Below are 23,094 nucleotides of genomic sequence, written 5' to 3' on the forward strand. Positions count from 1 at the left end.
ACCTGTGCTTTTTGTGAATTGACCTCAGAAACATCTCTAGTTGCCCCCTTTCTGTTCCATCTGTTCAACTTCCTACAGAACAGGATTGTCCATGAGGTGTTCCCAGAGAACAAGAGACTGGGGGCAGGGCTCCATTTCCCAGTGCACTTCTTTGCTCCCTCTCTCCTTTTCCTCCAAGCAGATCTCTTCCCCGAGGAGGAGGGAGAGACGGGACAAAGCAGGAGGGAGCCAGGATTGGATTCACTTTGGATTATGCTGACCTTGCCTCTGCAAGGTTCAGAGTGCTCTCATGCTTTCTGGGACATCCTTTTGACTCGCACTTCATGAACCCTCATGCCTACGGGATGGCTCACAGGAGACACTGGCCTCATTGCAAAATAGAAGCGGAAGTTGACGGCTTGCACTAAACTAGGTGATAACATGGAAATAGACATTAAACTCCATGTTGAATCCCAGCAACAGTTATCTCTGTATCTGTAAACCAACAAAACAAAACAAACCTTACTAAAAAAGGCTTATTTTTTGTTACAAATAATATAAATACTTTTATGCTCATTATGTATATGGAGGACTTCATATGTCATAATGCATAATGCAGAGAATGTGAAGTTGCCCCCTCCTAGCCCAGGCAGAGGGCCCCCTTCCCCTGCTCTTCTGAGAGAGGCATCAGATTCAGTAAGTGAGAACAAGAATTCTGTAATGGGACAGACCCAGACACAAATACCAAGTTCCTCATCCTCGTCTGCATCTACCCTTTCAAGTGATGAGAACTTAAGGAGATAATGTAAATAAGATTTTAGTGCAGTGCCTAGCAGGTGGTGGGCTAATACTCATACCCAAGTGTAAGTTCAGCACCTCCGCAAGATTTCCCGTCCCCTGCAGCCCCAGCCGCTACATCACAGTGGAAGACAACAGCTTCATGTGCCCAAGGAATAAAATTGTACAGAAGCAGGTCAACTCCGATTTGGGTCTAACAGTGCTTACTGCTGGTAGCCTGCAGCCCAACCCTGAAGAGGAATCAGACTCAGGTGCTACTGACAACCAGCTTCAACTCATTTTTCAGTCCCATGTTTTCAATATGCCAGGCATACTGCCGAGCCCTGGGTTCAGGGGTCTGCTTTCATTGTTACAGCTCTTTAAGGTTGGAATTACCAGTCTCCATTTGCAGGGCTGGGAACCACGGCACAGAGAGCCCGAGTAACTTTTCCAAGGTCAAGGAGCTAGTAAATTGTCAGTGCTAACATTGGATCTTTCTAGTTCCCAAAGCCGTGCTTCCACATGACACCCTGCTGCCGTGTGATAATGAAAGAGAACAGACGGCATGTTGGGAAGTTGAAATGTGGGAGACTTTATTTTCAGGAGAGCAATTGGTAGAGGTTAAATAAGAGATTGACATTTGAGCTGCATCTTAACAGATACCTGGGAGGGCCGAAAGGATCAGGCAGGAGGCCTCAGTTTCTCTCATTGCCAACCCCGTCCACTCTTGCCACGCTTCCTCAAACAAAACCATTTGTCTGTGGGCCCTTCAGAGCAGGCATTGGAAGGCATAGAAGCGGACTGTTGCCAGGGGGTGAGAAATAGTGGTTTAAATATACCCTGCGGACAAGGGTGTGTTTGTGGAGAAGGAGCCTCTGGGGATTTCCAGAAGGCTGTCTTAAACATGAGGTTAAGAATTGAATTAATTTTCAAAATGATTGCCAAATAATATCCTGTCCATTTCCTAGTGATATCAGGGCTTTGAAAGTACTTCAGTGAAACAGGATGACTTTTCATAATGTAGGTATTTAGTAAATGTTTGATTAATTTAGATTTTTTTTAAATGAAGTAAAATGTCTCCGATTATGTTAGTAGTTTTCTCTAGCTTCCAACCTTACTGCTAGAGGTTCTAAAATCAAGTCTCCAAAATTTTGGACAGCAGTAAGAATTAAAGCGGTTTCTCTACTTTCTGTTTTGTTGGCAAATAAATTGGAAACTTATCTCAGGGGTAGGACACAGGGCTGGGCCCTCCCCAAGGTCCACAGTTCGGTGTCCAAAGCAGAAACGGCGCAGCGATTTAAAATCATCTGTCCTCTTCTAACTGCTTGTTTGGAGGATTCAGGCGTCTCAGTCTCCCTGCTCTGGAGGGTGGGGAACACGGGGAGGAGGCCTTGCAGGCAGTGAAATACGGGCTGCTCCCTGGCCTGGTCTAAGTCAGACTCAGACATTTCGGGAGCTTGGGCTGGCTTTGCCAGTACCGCAGTGCATATCCTGGCATGTCAGAACCAGAGCCAGAGAGCCACTCACTTGGCCTTGAAAGAAACTCTCAAATTTGCTTCTGAGAGGGCCATCACACATGCCTCCACCTGGGAGCTAACACATTCCCAACTCTGAGGACAAGTCATTACTACGCATGCTTAGAAATACTCTTGTGTTATTTATCTCACTGTTTTGGTTTTAAGGCACTAGGGGTGGCTTGTCTTTTATTTCATTTTATTTTCACTTCAACAGCTGCTCAATAAAAGGTGCATGTAAGACCTCAAAGTCTGGGATCATCCAGATGCTAACAAGCGATACTACCGTCCTGTGTCCTAGAGGAAGATATACCCGTTAATAATCTGTTTTATGGGCATTAATAATCTGTTTTTCTGGGTGTCCAGTACTGGCTTTTCAAGTGGTTTTAGCTCTTTTTTCTCAGTAATTTTTAAAAAGAAGTAAGTAGAAAACATCTAGGTCTTAATGAGCAAAGTATGGTCTTACTGAATATGTAAGTATTAATGACTGAATCCTCTTACATATGGGGGACACATAGAATACGTTTTTATTTAGCCCAGCATTGGAAGCCCAGCTTCCTGCTCTAGCACCGTGATGATTTTCCCAAGGCCGGGGCAGCTGTGAATGAAGAAGTCAGTAACACAGTGCTTGCCAGGAGATTATCCACAGTGATGAGTATTCAAACTAATTAAAACAGTCAGATAACTGATTTGTGATTGATGTAGTGCTTCATGCAAAAAAAAAAAAAATCCATTTTTATGCTCATCCAGCTGGTAAATGCCTCACAAGTAAGATTTATCAAAGGCAACAACTTGCATCGTCTTTTGACATCTTTTTCTTTCTTCCCCAAGATCTAGAAGTTAGCATCTGCCGATATGTTGCACTGACTGTGGGATCCATGGTTGGTGCCATTCTTAAAATAAGCCAGTACTTTTGTGTGGAGTGAGTGGGGACATTTGAGCAGCACTTCAGAGGGAAATAGCTAAATACCATTAACTACCCAACCCCAGAAAGAAATAAGATTAATGAAAAGCGGTCATCCTAGGTGAGGTAGGTCTCAGATTCATATCAGGAGAGGAAGAGAGAACTATGTGTCTTTGGAGGTCTGTCAGGAACCAGTGGAAGGTGTTCTGGGAGAAACAGAACTCCCTGTCACATTGGTCTGTCCCATCAGGTAGACAGACCCCTGAACAGTCTCTGTTCCAAGCACACAGGTAAATTCCTTTCCCATCACCTTCAAGTATAGTAACAAACCCAGTTGTGAGCCATTGAGAAACACTGATTGTTGGCAAAACCCATAAAAAGAATAAGGATAAAGAATCTCTAAAGCCCTTGAATTTCCCAACAGACCTTCTCCATTATTTAGATTCCATAAGGCTGAACATAGAACATTAAACAGAAATAGGTAAGAAGAAAAGGTACTTTTATTTTTGCTATTATTCTAACAAATTAGAATTTTGTTGTGGGGTTGTTTTTTTTTTTTTTTTTTTTTTTTTGGCCTGTTGTCAGTATTGTTCCACTAGAACTTCCATAATGCTACAACCATTACGTAGGAATGCATACGCCACCTTCCCACTGTTAATCTCTAGGACATTGTTTCTCAACTACACAAAGGAACTAAGATCCTTTTTCACAGGAGATAGATTTGGCAGTGAAAATCCACCTTCCTTATTTTTACTAATACACTTAATGAGCCTCCTCAGTTTAAAAAAGAAAAAAAAACAAACCCTCGGATTGTAGATGCAGAAACCATTGGATCAATTCTTAAATGTAAGTAGAGTCAAGAAAGACCAGTCTCCCCAGGGTCATTTCATAGCAACAGCCAGGGTCATCCTGAGACATAGACTGAGTGGAGCTATGCTTCTTAGAATAAGGTGAGGGATACCAGGCCATCTTCCCCCAGAAACCTCTCCCTTTGGTCTCTCCTGGGACCCAAAATGTTGGCATTAGTGCGCTAGGTCTTTGGATCTGTGATGCACATTCATTTGGTAAATCCTGTCTGAAAAATGACTGTGCATGAGACATTGCTAGCTGCTAGTTGGGGAAGTGCCTTCAAAGAACAAACAAGAACTAAAAGATGAGAGAAAGAGGAAGCACTTCCACCTGGGAGGACTATATGGTAGGCGGACCATTTTCCAGATGGATGTGGGCAGAGGAAATTCTAAGAGCCAAGCTGCAGAAGGGCAGAGGAGGATGGAGTAAACACATGCTAGACCAGGTCATGAAAGCCTTGATTTAACACCGGGTGACCAAGTAGCAGGGGCTGAATGTTCTAGAGCAAGTGGAGATCAGATCATTGAGTAAGGAAGACAAATGTGGGAAAGATGCGGAGTGGAGTGAAGGGAGAGGAATCAAAGGTAGGAAGAGCAGTTAAGAGGTTAGCACCCACACTGGGTCGTGATGAGTGACGGAAGAGATGGTTGTGATGATGTCATGAAAGGTGTAACGATAAAGTGAGGATAAGGTCCGTTTTAGACACGCCAGGTTGCAGGTGCTGGCAAGACATCCCAGAGAAAGGGGGACCATCTGACTATGAGATAAGGACCAGGAGAGCTGATGATTGAGAAGCACCAACAGGAACTGGGGGGCAGAAGTCAGTGAGTTGGATTCAGAGAGAAAATTTTTCATCACAAAGTCTTCTCAAGTCTCTCGCTTATGAAGCAGATAACCCTAAAAAGGGACACATTGAAACCAGTCTGAACTATTAGCATAAACTCTCTTACAGCTCAGTAGAACGTCTGCCAGTAAATCCAAGGACGAAATCATGGGTAGCCTTAAATAAGGAAAGCTGAGTCCAGAGCCAAGGTTCTTGCTAAGGGAGAACAGAGATGGGTGGACTAGTTGGGGCCATGGATAGTGTGAGGGTACAGTGGATGTCCACTGAGGCTTAGAAAGGGGAATGGGTCAGAGAGATCGCCCTACGGAGGCAGGAAGGCCTACTTCACTGTTCTGTCTTGTCCAGCTGGTGGGGGAGGACTGGGTAAGAGGGATCAAGAAAAACATAGGGTGGGAGGCCCACCCACCCTTCATCTCTGCAGTACTTCTGCCCAGCCAGCCTGAAAGGCTTTCTACTTCTATGGAAAGAATGAGTATAGATCTCTTTCACTTAACTCCTGTAGAACAGTGAGATTTCAGAAACTCAAGAATTCTGGAGAGCAGAATATTTGAGAATGGTGTCCTCCCAGGTCCAGTTATTTCCACATAAGAAGGAATTCCTGGGCCAGCTCCACCGCTAGACTGTGACTGTCCACGTCTCATCCTCCCGGGTGTATCTGTCTTGAGGAGCTAGTGTTGAATAAGAAGTTTGACATCTCTGGCTCAACCTATCCTCACAGGTGCTCTGAGAATCAAAGGTCATAGATGAAGGTCAGGTGACATAATGTATGTGAAATTACCTCGAAAACTCATTCACTCTATAAATCCTGGTTGTGGTGTATTTGCGTGCAGTTCCTGTTGCCCCTGAGAACTTACAGGAAAAACAATCTCAGGTTACGCCACCTTCTCTAGGATGATAAGGGATAAGCGGATAGCCGCGTTCTTCCTTTGGGAATAAATGGTGGCCTTTTTTTCCCTTGCTTGCTCAATTCGATGGTCACCTGCTTTTTTCTCTAGCCCACCTTCCCTGTTGCATTATTAGACTAACAAGCTGGGAGAGAGGACACTCTTCTCAGCTCAGCCGTCGAGCCCTTTCCCACCAAGACCTTCTGAGCCAAGGGTGAGGGAGGCTCAGCCCCAAGGACAGCAGCATCCCCACAGCATGGTGTAGGAGACAAGAGGGCCAGCAGTGACATGACAGAGAAGAGGCTGGCATCTGGTGTGCTGAGGGAGTTAGCAGGCTGGTGCCTCTCAACATTTGATGGCATCTTTCTTCAACTTTTTTCCCATAACCCCTTGCACAGTGCTTGGCATATAGAAGGTTGTTAATAAATATTTGTCAAATTAATGAAAAGAAGGGGAAATCTGTGGGAGGGAATCCCCCATCCCAACCTGTACAGTTTTTCTGCTGGTGACAGAAAAGTGCCAGACGACTAAGGGAACCCAGGTTAATGGCGTGAGTCACTTCTGTGGGATCGGCGGGAAGAAGACATCTGTGGACACCAGAGGGCTGTGTGCCATTAAGAGATATTCTAAATGCTTGGAGCAGAAAGGGTGAACTTAGTAAAGAAACCTTTCCATTAAAAAAAAAAAAAAAAAAAGACCATCAACAATAGTATGGTGAAACAAGTAGACCTCCTTAATGCATATACTTTGGAAAAAATCTATTTTTTTAGTTGGAGAGTTTATAAGAAGATAAATTCTTCACCACTACTCACAGTGGATTTCATGTTCACACCATTTATGCTTTTTTATATTTTAGGTCCTCCTGGCCCCAGAGGTCCAAAAGGTGACAGAGGACAGCAGGGACCCCCTGGTCCCACTGGCAACAAAGGACAGAAAGGAGAGAAGGGGGAGCCTGGTCCACCTGGCCCCGCCGGTGAGAGGGGCCCAATTGGGCCCGCCGGCCCCCCTGGAGAACGTGGCGGCAAAGGCTCCAAGGGCCTGCAGGGCCCCAAAGGCTCCCGTGGATCCCCCGGGAAGCCTGGCCCTCAGGGCCCCAGTGGGGACCCAGGCCCCCCTGGCCCAACCGGCAAAGACGGACCCCCTGGCCCTCAGGGCCCTCCTGGCTTCCAGGGACTGCAGGGCACCGTGGGAGAGCCGGGGGTGCCTGGACCACGGGGGCTGCCAGGCTTGCCTGGGGTGCCTGGAATGCCGGGCCCAAAGGGTCCCCCCGGCCCCCCAGGCCCATCGGGGGCAGCGATGCCCCTAGCCCTGCAGAACGAGCCAACCCCCACACCTGAGGCTAATGGTAAGTCTGAGACTTCCCTCACACCCGGGGTCAGGGGTGCTCTGTGCACTCCTGGCCGGCCCCAGCATGCAGCCCCGTGTGCCCCCGTGCCCCGCTTTGCTTGGCTTTGAAGCCTCTGTGAGGGCAGGCACATGGCCTTGGCTGCTCTCACAGACCTCTGCCCCGGCTGGGGTCTCTCAGGAACTTTGTGTTTCTCTCTAAACGCCATCATGTTCTATCACACTTGTTTATTTAGACGAGTCAGGCCCTTGGGGACAAATGCATCCCCTTCATGCAAGTCTGAGGCTGGCTACCCCCAGCCAGTCTTGTTCTCATCTTATGCCCCTCAGTAACCGTGTAGATGGAACTTTCTGTTACTAAAGCCCAGACTGCATGGTTTTGAGAGGGTGTTCTGGTGCTTCTACCTTTTTTAATTCAATTACCAAATTTTGATAATTTGGCAAAACCATCAATGTTTGCTTAGCGACTAAGCCTATTTTTGTCTCCTTTGAATCATACCCAATTCCACTTGATTTCCTTAAGCACGACTCTGGTTGTCTTTTTTTCCACAAGCCCCGTTTTGGTTGTGGGTTCTCCCCTGTATTTATTGATGGGTTCCATAGGACTCCAGACTAATGTGGCACATCTGTGGCTGCTCAGCCTTTTGTTTCTGTTCTTTCTGTCATTGTAAAGACTAATCCAGACGCAGAGGGACTAAGTCCCAGTGTCCTTAACTTTCCAGGCTCTGTAGTTCTTACTACTGTGTCCTCTGCGGCCTGCCGCCCTCCTCCCCACTAGAGTCTGCTCCCAGCCTCTCCAGCACGGGCAGTCGCAGGCTCACACGTTGACGCGCGAACTGCTCCTGGCCTTGGAGGGAAGCAAGGCCAGAGCCACGGCCTCTTAAATATAACTGAAGAAGGGCGTAGTGCTTTGTATGTGTGTTGGTTTTTTAATTAATATTTTAAACGTTTGTGCTCCTAGGCTGCCCCCCTCACTGGAAGAATTTCACGGACAAATGCTACTATTTTTCGGTTGAGAAAGAAATTTTTGAGGATGCAAAACTCTTCTGCGAAGACAAGTCTTCACATCTCGTTTTCATAAACACAAGAGAGGAACAGGTATGTTTGCAGTATGCTTAGAGAAAACTATCATTTAAGGATTGTTTACATCTGGAAATTGCATGCTTAACTGGGGATTCAAAGATATCAAAAATCCGTAAGTCACATAAACACAGAAGGCCGCACTCTGGCGATTTGGGCTTTATCCAGTGACAAGAGCATTCACGGCATGGGAATTACGTCCTCTTGCTTCCACCTGAAAGATACTGCTGTATTAAGCCTGGAGATGGTGGCTCCTCCCGGTGGCTTCTCCCAGAAGAGCTGTAATATGGAAGAGAAGTCCGCTGGCTGGCACCAAACACCGGTGGAGAGAGAAGCCAAGGGGCATGAGCACTGTAGGGGTGGGTGCAGGGGACAAGGTGTGTGACCTCAGCAGTAGAGAAGGCCCCAGGGCCGAGCTCCCTCATGATCACGCTGGTGACCACTCCCTAGGCCCCTACTATGGGCCGGGCACTGTACAAGGCATCTCTTCTTTACACCTCACAGCAAGCCCAGAACCTGGGGTATTATTATCCCCCTTTTACAGATAAGAAAACTGAGGCCCCACAAGGTTTAATGGCTTTATTTATAGGATGACAAGTAAATGCAGAGCTGAGACTGAAACTGAGGTCCCTCTAACAACGATGCCAGTGCTCTCTGGTGCCACACTGTTCCAGTGTCCTCCTTCCATTTCCCTAAGTATCTTCAGCAGATGCAGCCCTGACAACAGATGTTTCCTACACTGACTAACTGGGGCTGGGCATCCAGTCAGATGCCTGGGTTTTAGAATATGCAGACTTGGGTTCCATCTCAGCTCAGCCACTCACTACCTTGGTTGCTGGGAAGGCTTACAGACAGGTTGTTTGTGGCACGTGGACACGGGAGCTGGCCCAAGGAAGCGCTCAATAACGCCATGGCTGTTCGTGTCATCAGAACACTGGAGCGACGGGTGATAGAAAGGAATGGAGCCTGGTGGGATTCATTAAGTTGTCTGGGTGATTTAGAAGAGGAGCATCCCTTAAATATCATTTACAAACCTATAGGAGGAAAATGCGTCCAAGCCCCCAACCACTGCAAAAGAAAAACAAAAACAAAAACAAAAAACAGGTGCAGTTAAAAAAAAAAAAGCAGAAGCATGTACACACCATAACACACCTTCTCTTAAACGTCCTTTCTTTTCCCCAAATGTTGCAGGGAAGGGGGCATTCCTCCAGATACCTGTCCCCCCCCCCAAATAATGACACACTGATTTGTGTTTCAGCAATGGATAAAGAAGCAGATGGTAGGGAGAGTGAGCCACTGGATCGGCCTCACAGACTCAGAGCATGAAAACGAATGGAAGTGGCTGGATGGGACATCTCCAGAGTATAAGTGAGTGTTCAGAGCCTTCCAGGCTATTCTCTGGTTCTCACCCCTTCCCTGGCCCCTTGCAGTCTCTTCTTTAAACACTCTGTGTCCTAGATGCCCCTCACACTGAGGCTTCTGCTACCTGTTGTGTGCTTCCATGTGTGGTTGAGAATCAGTAAGCTATAAACTAGTTTTGGGGTTTTTTTTCCTTTTCATGGCATGAATTTTTTTTCATTCCTATGGAAAAAAAATCAGAGACTCATAACATCTCGCAGTATGGTAATTGTGGTGAGGTGTTCTCTTCCGTCGCTGCTGTGAAGGATAAGACTACACCAGGCACGATGAGAGCTCACCCCTGTTCAAGGGCTGGGAGCTCGCTTCAGGATAACACCGTCAGTGGCCCTGACCCCAGCTGGGCTTCTGGCCAGAGTGTGATTTATGAACTACAAGTTTGTGACAGATGCACCAGGCACAAAGATGTGGTGTGTGGGGGATAATCATCCTCTAAGTGTTTGAGAAGTCCTTGTTAGTCTGGTGTGACCTGAATTCTATAAAGGCAGCGACAAAGAATGGAAACCCTTTACAATACCTGCACAGGCTCCCAGGCTCATGGAGACTTCTGGGCTCCTCTTTCAACCACTAGGGCTGTCCTCTCCACTTCTTCCTTAATACGACCCCAGGGTCAGGAGATGGCTGAATTGTACCAATTTGAATTTCACTTCTTCCAACTCCTGTTTTGCCTTTAATGAATGTGAAAATATGCCACACACGGTACCACATGCAGCAGAATTTATGAAAACTCACCTCTAAATAACCAGCCTTTCCTTTGCTGGAGAAGAGAAGGTAGACACCCTGCAGAGGCTCAGGCAGGCATGAGGGCGTCACGGTTTGGAGGTTTGGAGGCAGCTATGATCATCGCATGGGGGAGGAGACCATGGGGTGCCTCAGGCTAAGATAGTGTCGGGAGTATTGAGGTGTGACCTGTCGTGGTCAAGGACCGGGAGCTGGGGCCAGAGGTGGTGGAGAAGCCAGTGTGTCTAAAATGTTTCTGTGGGGGCGCCTGGTTGACTCGGCCAGTTAAGCATCCGACTCTTGAGATTTCAGCTCAGGGCATGATCTCAGGGTGTGAGGTCCAGCCCCAAGTCAGCTTGAGCCCCAAGGCTCTGCACTCTGCAGAGAGTCTGCTTGAGATTCTCTCTCCCCCTCTGTCTCCGGCTCATTCATATGCGCTTTCTCTTGCTGGCTCTCTAAAAAATAAAAATTTTTTTTTTTTAATTTGACAGAGAGAGATCATAAGTAGACAGAGAGGCAGGCAGAGACAGAGAGAGAGAGGGAAGCAGGCTCCCCGTCAAGCAGAGAGCCCGATGTGGGGCTCGATCCCAGGACCCTGAGACCATGACCTGAGCCTAAGGCAGCGGCTTAACCCACTGAGCCACCCAGGCGCCCCAAAAATAAAATCTTTTTAAAATTTCTTTGAGAGAAAGAGCACATGGAGGCAGGGGCAAAAGGAGAGGGAGAAGCAGACTCCCTGCTGAGCAAGGAGCCCAACTCAGGGCTCTATCCCAGGACCTTGGGATTACGATCTGAGCCAAAGGCAGGTGCTTAACCGAATGAAACACCAGGCACCCCTAAAAAATAAGTAAATCTTTTTTTAATTTATTTTAATGAACATATAACGTATTTTTATCCCCAGGGGGACAGGTCTGTGAATTGCCAGGTTTACACACTTCACAGCACTCATCATAGCACATACCGTCCCCAATATCCATATCCCCACCACCCTCTCCCATCCCCCTCCCCCCAGCAACCCTTAGTCTGTTTTTTGAGATTGCATCTTTTATGGTTTGTCTCCCTCCCAATCCCATCTTCTTTCATTTTTTTCTTTTCCTACCCCCCAACCCCCCCACATTGCATCTCCACTTCCTCATATCAGGGAGATCATATGATAGTTGTTTTTCTCCGATTGACTTATTTCGCTAAGCATAATACCCTCTAGTTCCATCCATGTCGTCGCAAATGGCGAGATTTCATTTCTTTTGATGACTGCATAGTATTCCATTGTGTATATATACCACATCTTCTTTATCCATTCATCTGTTGATGGACATCTAGGTTCTTTCCATAGTTTGGCTATTGTGGACATTGCTGCTATAAACATTCAGGTGCATGTGCCCCTTCAGAGCACCACGTTTTTATCTTTAGGATATATACCCAGTAGTGCAATCGCTGGGTCATAGGGTAGCTCTATTTTCAGTTTTTTGAGGAACCTCCACACTGTTTTCCAGAGTGGTTGCACCAGCTTGCATTCCCACCAACAGTGTAGGAGGGTTCCCCTCTCTCCGCATCCTCACCAGCATCTGTCATTTCTTGACTTGTTAATTTTAGCCATTCTGACTGGTGTGAGGTGGTATCTCATTGTGGTTTTGATTTGTAGTTCCCTGATGCCGAGTGATGTGGAGCAAAAAATAAATAAATCTTAAAAAAAAAAAAAAAGTTTCTGTGTGCGTGTGCCTGGGCACAGGGAGACAAATCTTCCACATGACAAGCAAGATTAAAGTAGAGGCAGAGGGGCGCCTGGGTGGCTCAGTGGGTTAAGCCTTTGCCTTCGGCTCAGGTCATGATCCCAGGGTCCTGGGATCGAGCCCCACATCAGGCTCTCTGCTCAGTGGGGAGCCTGCTCCCTCCTCTCTCTCTGCCTGCCTCTCTGCCTACTTGTGATCTCTGTCAAATTAATAAATAAAATCTTTTAAAAAAATTTAAAAAAAAAAGTAGAGGCAGAAACCAGTGTAAGGCCATTTCTTTACAGAACAGTGACTAAACATCAAGATGGAACATTGGAAGGTTTTAAGTCTGCTTGGAAGGTAAGCCTCACAGTGCCCCCAAGGCAAGTGGTTATCTGCTGCTGGGCCAACAGATATCCTGTGTGCCCCCTCTGCACCTGTCCTTCGGGAGAGGAAGCTATACCACATCTTGGCACTTGGGGGGTTAGCTGGCGGTCCAAGGAGAGCACCCAGCACGGCATGATTATACCTCAGGAGACTCAAAACCGTTGGAAAGGTTGGCGGTAGAGATGAAAGATGGAAGTTATTAAAGGAAAAAGATAAAACTGGTCTTAGACAAGATTGCCGGGGTCTTTTTTTTTCTTTTTTTTTTTTTAGGGAGTTGAAAGTAGGTGAGTCAAAAAAAACAAAACACTTCAGCCACCTCCACTTTCCTCACAGTCCTAAGTGCAAAAAAGGTCTGGGTTAGACTCACTAAGAAATTTAGTGGGAAGCCTTCCTCCAAGAAAAAACTGTATTGGCCCATGTGGGATGGATTGAGCTGGACCATTACAGGCTTCACTGGCTTTCCCCAAGTGTCAATCTCCCCTTCCCTCGGCTCTACAAGAGTCGGGTGACTTGGGAGGAGAACACCTGCATCAGTACCTGGGACCTGAGAAGGATGAGCTCACCAGGCCCCTTCCCGGAAACTCCGTCTCCAGTCACAGCCACCACGGAACCCCGCAAGGGCCTGGTCTTCTGCACTCCAGCCACAGCACCCCATCCCTCTCGCTTCCCACCCAGAGGAACACATACAATTGACGAGTCCACGGGATCAAGTTTTTTTTTTTTGTTTTTTTGTGTGTTTTTTTTTTTTTTTTTTAAAGATTTTATTTATTTGACAGAGACAGCAAGAGAGGGAATGAGAGAGGGAGAAGCAGGCTTCCCACAGAACAGAGAGCCCGATGTGGGGCTCGATCCCAGGACCCTGGGATCATGACCTGAGCCAAAGGCTGATGCTTAACCTACTGAGCCACCCAGGCGCCCCCACGGGATCAAGTTTTAAAAGCAAGAATAAATGAAGCAGATGGTTTATGCGGCCTCAAAAACGAAAGGTTAATTTAATTTGACATAAAATAATAGACACTGCTCCAACTAGAAAAGGAGCCGGTGCAGGGAGGTCCGTCCGGGTTCCAGGCTTGGACGTGGCCTTCGTCACTGCCAGGTACTCAAGCTTGCGGACCACATGTCCTTCTCTAGCAACCAGTCTTACAGAAGGGCCTGCAGCGGTATTGTGAAAACGAAAGGAAACGGGATTATGTATATAAAACGTTTAAGACAGTGTGTGGCCCATGGGAAGTGCTCGGGAAAGGTCACCTGCTAGTCCCTGTGTGAGTATCACTATCATTGTCAGAATCTAAGTGTCTTCACACCCGTCAGTCACTGCAGAACACGACCACCTGCCCTTGAGGCGTTTTACCATATCCTGACTCTCATGCCACATGCGCTGCCTCACTCAGATCCCACACCAGGGCCGTGAAGGAGAACATTCTCCACCATGACCTGGGGATGGGGTCTGAGCTCCAGGCTCCTAGGGGTCTCTCACCAGTATGTCCTTATATTTCACCACATGTCTATGAAAACTTCTTTCCTGGCCAGCATCAGACCCCGGACTGGAAATGGGGATCCAGCAGCCCACTGTCCCGTGTCCACATTCACTAAATTATCCTGGAGCGCCCGTTGTGAGCCAGCCTCTGTGCTGGCCTAGAGGATATTTCCTAGAGTATAGGGCCGGCGCTACTCATGAGACTTGTTGCTCTAAGGAAAGTCTGATTTCCGGGGCGCCTGGATGGCTCAGTAGGTTAAAGCCTCTGCCTTCGGCTCAGGTCATGATCCCAGGGTCCTGGGATCAGGCCCCGCATCGGGCTCTCTGCCCGCCTCTCTGCCTACTTGTGATCTGTCAAGTAAATAAATAAATAAATAAATAAAAAGAAAGTCTGATTTCCAAGACCATGTCACAATCAAGCAGACAGACATACCACCCCTAAATGTGGACACAGAAAAGAGCAGAGCTTCAAGGGACATCTCAACATTCTCCTTGAAGGAGTTGACAGAACAAGTAGAAAAATCAGTAGGGATATGGTAAACGCTGTCGACTAACTTGGCTTAATCGATGTTCATGGGCTGCTTCACTCAATAGCTATAAATACACACTTTTCAAGTACATTCCGTGTATTCGCCAAGACACACGTGGTGGGCCATCAAACAAATCCTAAGGAATTCAAAAAGAACGGAAATTATACAGAATATATTCTCTGAGCGAAACAAAATTAAATTAGAAATCAGTAACAAAAACATAGCTGCAAAATTGCCAAATATTTGGAAATGAAAGGACACACATCTAAATAACCCATGGATCAAAGAAGAAATCAGAAAGGAAATCTGCAAATGTGTCCAAGAAAAAGAAAAATGCAACATATCGAAATGTGTGGGATGCAGATGAAACAGGGTTTAGACTCCTTCAGAGTGCTTATGTTTGGAAAAAAAAATTTTTTAAGCTGAAAATCCATGATCTCAGCTGCCACTTTATATGAGTAGAAGAGGAGCACATTAATCCCAAAATAAGTAGAAGGAAGGAAATAATGATGACCAGAAAGCTGACAATGAAAGAGGACCAGTGAAACCAGGAGCACATCCCAGCGGAGCTTTCTGCTCCTGATGGAATAAATGCAAGTATGTTGCCTGGCAGAGCTCGTCACCATTCACGGAGGCTGCCCGGTAGGAGTGGGGGAATCGGTCCCACGTGGGATGTAGATTCTGCCCACTGGCTTGGCTCAGAGCACAACTATAAGGGAACCTTGTAAGGCCTCTCCTGCCTACCCTGCCTGCACCTGCCCACCTTAGATCAGCAGAGACGTGATCGTCTTCCCAAGGGTTTCCCAAAACACACTTGAAGCTCCTCTCTTCCTCTTGTCCATTTCTTGGTCTCCTGCACGGGACATCATTTGGTGGAAGTATCCTGTCAAGTGATGAGTAACACTCCCGTCTCTGCTCTGGGCTGCCTCTCTATCCATGCAGACCCCTCCACATACTATTACGTATTGTGTTTTTTAGACTAGAGAGCTATAGTATGGTGGCCTCCAGAAGGGAACCTTCAGAGTCACCTGATTCACTAAAAACTCACTCTGGTCTATGCTTCACATTTCTAGCAGAGTGGCGCTGGCTTTTAGGCCACCAGCAAGAAATCTATGTAGAACCTTGTATCAGAAGAAAATTCTACAGCCAAGTAACACTTCTCAAGATGGAGGTTTTCCTGTTTTGGGGCCAGGCTTTACCAGCAGAAGTTTCTTGGCCCTGAAGCCTCAATCTTGTGGTTGATGAGAAAGTACTAATTCGTGAGGTTGGAAGGGGTTCCCAAGATGGAGAGTTTGTGTTCTGCTGCCATGAGGAGAAACCAAAATCCTCAGTGGGGAGGTTCACACCCACTGGCCTACATGCTTGTGTGTTTGCAGCTGATTGGAGTAGGGAGTCCAAGCGCTTCCCAGGTCCCTGGTGTATCTAGAGCATGCTTCCCCGAGTACCTCTGTCGCTACCCAGCCACTTCTGTGATGTGTCTATGTAGTATGGGACTCAGGGATTGGGGCCCAGGTTTCAGCCATCTTCTTTTCTGATTCTACTTGTAAAGGAAGTTAAGGCACGATTTAAGCTAAAATTTTTCTCTAAAATATATAAACTCTGTTTACGGGACATGTTCTGTTCTGTTGTAGTACAAGCATGCAGACTCAGGGTATTTGCTACAAATCACTGCATGTGATTTTGGCTTTTCCAAAGAGATGCTCTGAGACTGGGTGCTTGGGCTGCTGGAAGAATTGCTTCCCCCTGCAGCCTGGCTTCAGGCTCCTCTACCAGCCCACCCCCAATGCCAGTGTCCCCTCAAGTCACTCCCTCGCAGCCACAGGACTACGACCCAGTTCTTGTCTCACAGGAAAACCTCGAGCACTGCGGGCAAAGAATTCCAAAGGCTTAGAAAAATAACAGAGAATGGTGATAAACATTACCTCCTCTCTTATCAGTCAGTTATCTTTTGGTCTCTTCTCTAAATCCCATTTATCTATTTAAATGGAAGGATATGCAAGGGAATAAAACTAAGCAGGTCTCTCCAAAAGTCCTATTTATACAACTTCCTAGTAAACTGAGATAAAGACTATCAGATATCCCATCATTATACATTCAGGAATCACAGATCTCAAATTCTGTAAACAAAATTGGAATCAAACCCCCTCAGGTTGCTGGCAGGGATTAGGCAAACGTCCATCAGCAGGATCCAGCTGCTCAGGCATTGTTGACATTGCCAAAGGGGTCCCACGAGGTGGATGGAAATACACACAGAAAAGCAGCCATGAAAGTAACCTCTTTTTCCGTCCAACCTCATTTCTCTCTGGCATCACCATGGCGGTCTGAGATTTTTAATTCCCTTGTTTCTTGTCGGTGACGGAAGTTCCATGAAGGCTGGAATTCTGTCTTCTCCCTGCACTGCAGTGTTGCCGTCATGTAGCTTCATCCTAGCACATAGTAGGTGCTCTGGGGAGATCTGCTGGACTGACTGTGTGAATGAGTATTTCTAACTCTCCCTCCTAAGTATCATCCCTTTTTTACTCTTCTTCAGTTGATGGTTTCATCTAGATTATCTATTTGTCACTAGATTACATTTTTTTTAAAAAATCACAATATGTATATATTTAGTGTGGGGGAGACAATTCTACCTCATCTTCTCACCCTTTAACTGTAAATTTCACCCATCCTTTCCACTACCCTCTGGTCGTACCTGATACTCCTGTCAAAAGATGTAGGGCATGGTCCTTGTTCTTTCTTTTATTAATGTAGTGTTATCACATTGATTGATTTGTGGATGTTGAACCAACCTTGCAGCCCAGGAATAAATCTCACTTGGTTGTGGTGAATAATTCTTTTAATGTACTGTTGGATCCTATTGGCTAGTATTTTGGTGAGAATTTTTGCATTCGTGTTCATCAAGGATATTGGTCATGATTCTCCTTTTTGATGGGGTCTTTGGTTTTGGGATCAAGGTAATGCTGGCCTCATAAAATGAGTTTGGAAGTTTTCCTTCCATTTCTATTTTTTGGTACAGTTTCAGGAGAATAGTTATTAACTCTTCTTTAAATGTTTGGTAGAATTCCCCTGGGAAGCAGTCTGGCCCTGGGCTTTTGTTTGTTGGGAGATTTTTGATGACTGCTTCAACCTTCATCAAGATCAAAAGCTTTTGCACAGCAAAGGAAACAGTCAACAAAACCAAAAGACAACTGACAGAATGGGAGAAGATATTTGCAAATGACATATCAGATAAAGGGCTAGTATACAAAGTCTATAAAGAACTTATCAAACTCAACATCCAAAGAACTAATAACCCAATCAAGAAATGGGCAGAGGACATGAACAGACATGTCTACAAAGATGACATCCAGGTGGCCAACAGACACATGAAAAAGTGCTCCACATCACTCAGCATCAGGGAAATACAAATCAAAACCACAGTGAGATAACACTTCACACCAGTCACAATGGCTAAAATTAACAAGTCAGGAAACGACAGATGTTGGAGAGGATATGGAGAAAGGGGTACCCGCCTACACTGTTGGTGGGAATGCAAACTGGTGCAGCCACTCAGGAAAACAGTATGGAGGTTCCTCAAAAAGTTGAACATAGAACTACCCTATGACCCAGCAATCACACTACTGGGTCTTTACCTTAAAGATACAAATGTAGTGATCCGAAGGGGCATGTGCACCCGAATGTTTATAGCAGCAATGTCCACATAGCCAAACTATGGAAAGAACCTAGATGTCCATCAACAGATGAATGGATAAAGAAGATGTGGTATATATACACAATGGAATACTATGCAGCCATCAAAAGAAATGAAATCTTGCCATTTGTGATGACATGGATGGAACTAGAGGGCATTATGCTTAGCGAAATAAGTCAATCGGAGAAAGACAACTGTCATATGATCTCCCTGATATGAGGAAGTGGAGATGCAACATGGGGGGTTAAGGGGGTAGGAGAAGAATAAATAAAACAAGATGGGATTGGGAGGGAGACAAACCATAAGAGACTCTTAATTTCACAAAACTGAGAGTTGCTGGGGGGAGGGGGGTTGGGAGAGGGGGGTGGGGTTATGGACATTGGGGAGGGTATATGCTATGGTGAGTGCTGTGAAGTGTGTAAACCTGGCGATTCACAGACCTATACCCCTGGGGATAAAAATATATGTTTATAAAAAATAAAAAAAAAAAAAACTGAAATCTTGCCATTTGTAATAACGTGGCTGGAACTAGAGGGTATTATGCTAAGCAAAATAAGTCAATCAGAGAAAGACAATTATCATATGATCTCTCTGATATGAGGAATTTAAGAGGCAAGATGGGGGTCGTGGGTGTTAAGGAAGGAAAAAAATGAAACAAGATGGGATCAGATGGAGACAAACCATAAGAGGCTCTCAATCTCATGAAACAAACTGAGGGTTGCTGGGGGTTGGGGGGTAGGGATAGGGTGGCTGGGTTATGGACATTGGGGAGGGTATGTGCTGTGGTAAGTGCTGTGAATTGTATAAGTCTGACAATTCACAGACCTGTACCCCTAGGGCAAATAATAATACATTATATATTTTACGTATGTGTGTATATATATGTGTGTGTGTGTGTGTGTGTGTGTGTGTGTGTGTGTGTGTGTGACATAGATAAAGAAAAAAAGATATAGGGCAATAGGGGCTGTGTCCTCGGGTGACCCTAGGACACCCTATGGCTGACGGGGCAATGAGTCATTGTTTATGGGAAGAACCTTCCGCCGCACATGTTTTTACAGACCCTCCACATGAGGCAAGCTTGTCTTCTCAGGCAGTAACCACAAGCTTTTATGCAAGAACCTGCTTCTTATAGAAAATTCAGCTTTCAAGTTTTGAGTCCTAGAAGCACATCTAATGAATTGCGTAGAAACAATTGAGAAGTGCAGACTCAGGCAAAGTGGTGTTTTGAGCTGTGGCATCCAAGTTAACAAGCCCCAAGTGAACGCATCCTAAAGAAAACTTGTTTTTGAGCATTTCCCTCCCAAAAAAGGTAGGGAACAGAGGAGTCATTTTCAGTAAGATTAAATTACTATTTCTTTCTAAAGCAGACTGTCATAACCCAAGGTTGGTGGGTGTAAATTCTCAGAAATGTATATTAGCAGTCCCTCACTTTCCCTGACACTAACAGGTCACGGGCAAGGTATCAAAATGTGCAAGGATCCCCCTGGTTCTCTTGTGAGTGAGAGAGTGTGTGTAGCGTGTCCACTGAGTGCATGTATAGTCACACACACACACACATACACACTGGAAGGTTACTCATCTAACCATGTTGCCAGAAGGATTCACTCCCTCAGCATTCTGATGCAGCAGCTTAGTGAGTTGATTTCTCTGTGGCAAAAATAACAAGCCTACAGGGAGATGCTGTGTTACCCACTACCCTGCAAAACAGCTGCTTTTTATTCTGAATAAGAACACTCCTTAAACAGTGCATTTTCCTTCCAGGACAAATGACAGGATGCAGTTTTGTTTTTTACATTTCTCTGCTGCTCTTGGGTAAAGAAAACTGTGGCGTGACTTGCAAATAACACTCAACTTCTTTTCATTAAAAGAAATTGGAAAGCTGGACAGCCAGATAACTGGGGTCATGGCCACGGGCCAGGAGAAGACTGTGCTGGGCTGATTTATGCTGGGCAGTGGAATGACTTCCAGTGTGAAGACATCAATAACTTCATTTGCGAAAAGGACAGAGAGACAGGTAAGCAGGAGTGGGGATCTGAGGGTGGGCTGCAGAGCCTACCTCCTGTTCAAGGGTGACATATAAGGAGGGTAAGGGCTTTGAATGCAGGCTCTGCAATGGGGTTCTAGTCCTGGTTAGGCCGCTTGTTAGAGGGAAGGTTGTAAACCTCAGGGAAATAGTAACAGTATCCCCTTCATGAGGTTGTTGTGAGAGCTTAAATAAGTTGATAAATGTGCCTCAAACGTACAGGAAGTAAGTATTAGACTAACTGTTCTAGGTCATTTTCTTGTAATATTGTCAGTTAATAAATTTGGTACCAGTGTCATGCCTCTTTTATAGAGTTCCACACACGGAGATTTTAGGCGGCCAACCATTCAACTCCACGTGTATTTATTGAGCATCTAATCTGAGCCGGGGGCTATGCTAGATAATGGAGGGAGATGGTCTATACCCCTGAAAAGCCTGTAAGCCAAAGAAGCTTTTGGATGTATCTATTTTTTATTTTAAAAGATCCTTATCTAAAGCTTCATGTAATACGTGACCCTTTTCAGAATGGGGCATCTTTGTTTTCTTCATCAGGACTAGATTTAAACATTTATGGTAGGAGTAGGAGGAAGTGGGGGGTGAATCCCAATAAGTATGGATTTCTTGTGGAGTGATGAAATGTTCTAAAATTAGGTACTTCTAAATTGTACAAATTTGTGAATATACTAAAAACTACTGAATTGTATACCTTAGGTGGATGAATTTTATATGTGAATTATGTCTCATAAAACCTTTATGAAAATGGTGGTGGCAAACAAAAAAACCTCAAATACATTTTCTCAAACTATTGTTGGTAGTAACCGGGGCACAGATTCTCCATACATCCATTCAACAGTCAGGTGTCTAACTCTTGATTTCAGCTCAGGTCATGAGTTCAGGGTCCTGATTTGAGCCTCACAGTGGGCTCTGCACTCAGCGGGGAGTCTGCTTGCGGATTTTCTCTCTCTCCCACCCTCCCCCCACAACCATTCACACACCAGTCTCTGTCTCTCTCTCTAAAATAAAAAGAAGCAACAGCAGCTTAGTTTCCTGTCCAGGGGCTTTGGCCTAAGAGGCAGCCTCCGGTTTAGACCACATCAAGGGCCTGTGGATGTATTCCTCGGGAACGGAGGGTAGTGGCTGCAGCCCTTGCACACTATCCTTCAGACTCACTTAAGCTCACTGGCGTCTCCCAGAAAGGAGCTTAGACCCTTGTCCAGTGCATCCGTGTTTGCAGCTGTCACTAGGGGCCATATCTACATGGCTTGGTTCCAGTGGCCTGTGGGTCTTATACTCATGGATCCTGCAGGACTGTAACCAGCAGAGAAAGAGTTCTTACACAGCTACCACCCCCCTCCAGGGCACAGCAAGAGATAACAGACCCAGGAGCTCCACTTTCTGTGAAAGACACGTGTCCGCTTATCACCATGACTGCAGACTGAGGCATAGGCTTGTGATGAAGGACACCTCTAAGGCCTGACTGTAATCATTTCCAGAGGTCTGGAGGACAGTCACTATCTCCGTGCTCTCTCTCTGCTGTGCTCCAGAGCACCACCGTCTCCTGGAGGGGAGCTCTTGCATGTGTCTGGTGGGCTAGGGGACCTATCAGATTGGCATACATCTGAGGCCTTCCTAGGGAACAGAGGCTGGGGGATGCCATCTCTGTGCTCTCCCTGTGCCCACGGGTATTTTTGCAAATGACACCTCCAGATCACCTGGCCTTGGTGGCCTTCAGAGCTTACACATGTGGTCCCACAGGACTGTGTCTGTTTGCAGTCTTTAAACACTGCTGCCTGAAGGTCTGACTTCCAATCAGCCTGCATCTAGGTGCTGACTGTGATCTTCCCCTTTGGGACACTGACCTTGGCACACCCTCAACTATGGGGAGCTATTAAAAATAAAATAGGCTGCTTGGACAATCAGAAAGTTTGAGAGACAACCAAGAGCTAGAGTGGGGTTGAATGGTAAGGTTCATCTCCTATATACGGCCGCTCCTTAAGGCTGGGAGAGGTGGTCTCATCTAATGCATTGAAACCAGCAGATAGTCAAGCAAAATGAAGAAACGGAGGAAAATGTTCCAAACAAAAGAGCAAGATAAAACTTCGGCAGCAAGGGGAGAACCCTTCATAAAGTGGAGATAAGTAACTTCCCTGATAAAGTGCTCACGGTAATGGCCATCAAGCTGCTCACTGGAATACTGGGGAAGATGACGGAATAGGAGGATCCTGAGTTCACTTTGTGGCAAAGACACCCAAGAGAGCAGCTACCTCCATGCGACTAACTGAAAACTGGCGGAACAGACCTCCCACAGCTAATCAGAGAGGAGGTCATATAAGAGAAAGGAGGGACAGAGATATGGTTGGAAACCAAACCCCCACTGTGACTAACGAAAATGGGAGGGACATCACAAGCATGGTGAGGCGAGAGGATAGGACCCCACACCAGGCACCTGGAGAGCTGGAGAGCAAAGGGAAACTGAGTCCCTACCCTTAAAATGTCAGCATACATAACTCTACCCAAGACACGGCACAGAAGCAGTAGTTTGAAAAACACCTGGGACTTATCTTAGAACATGTGCTGAAAGGGCAGAGATCTGAAGACTTCTCTAGGGATGAAGTACTGGTGGGCACCATTTCTTTTTCCCAGCCTAGATAGCCAAGGCAAGCCAAGGCTAGCAAGCGAAGGGGAGCCAATGCTAACACTCTCCATCTACCTTACATGCTCTGCCCTGGCATTCTCCTGCAGACCCCCTGCCCCCCAACCAGCCCACCCACCCATCTCAGCAAGCATCCCTCCAGAGCAGGTCCTACCCTGCCACACCTGGGAGGCAACCCTGGCCCGGATACCACTACTCCAAAGTGACTCCTGCCCCGGGAAGATGAGGGGATGTTCCTACAGCTGGCTGCACAGGGAACAAACCTGTCCTTTGGTGGGCCTGCTCAGATGCAGGCAGCTAGCCTGACTGCTGGCCC

The 23,094-nt window shown here is 46.3% G+C and overlaps 1 protein-coding gene across 1 annotated transcript in view; it reads left to right on the top strand.

The window, feature by feature from the left end:
• The window catches only part of LOC111142573 (collectin subfamily member 12), a 193,627-nt gene that overhangs the window by 163,598 nt on the left and 6,935 nt on the right, over positions 1 to 23,094 (top strand). Inside the window, exons 6-9 of the mRNA XM_022495849.1 lie at positions 6,608 to 7,096; positions 8,057 to 8,193; positions 9,434 to 9,543; positions 19,971 to 20,116. Of these exons, the coding sequence (XP_022351557.1) occupies positions 6,608 to 7,096; positions 8,057 to 8,193; positions 9,434 to 9,543; positions 19,971 to 20,116 (882 nt within the window). The remainder of the gene's footprint in view (positions 1 to 6,607; positions 7,097 to 8,056; positions 8,194 to 9,433; positions 9,544 to 19,970; positions 20,117 to 23,094) is intronic.

Source organism: Enhydra lutris, unplaced genomic scaffold (assembly GCF_002288905.1).
Source record: "Enhydra lutris kenyoni isolate GAN:26980312 unplaced genomic scaffold, ASM228890v2 scaffoldscaffold8, whole genome shotgun sequence".
NCBI classification, from domain to species: Eukaryota; Metazoa; Chordata; class Mammalia; order Carnivora; family Mustelidae; genus Enhydra; species Enhydra lutris.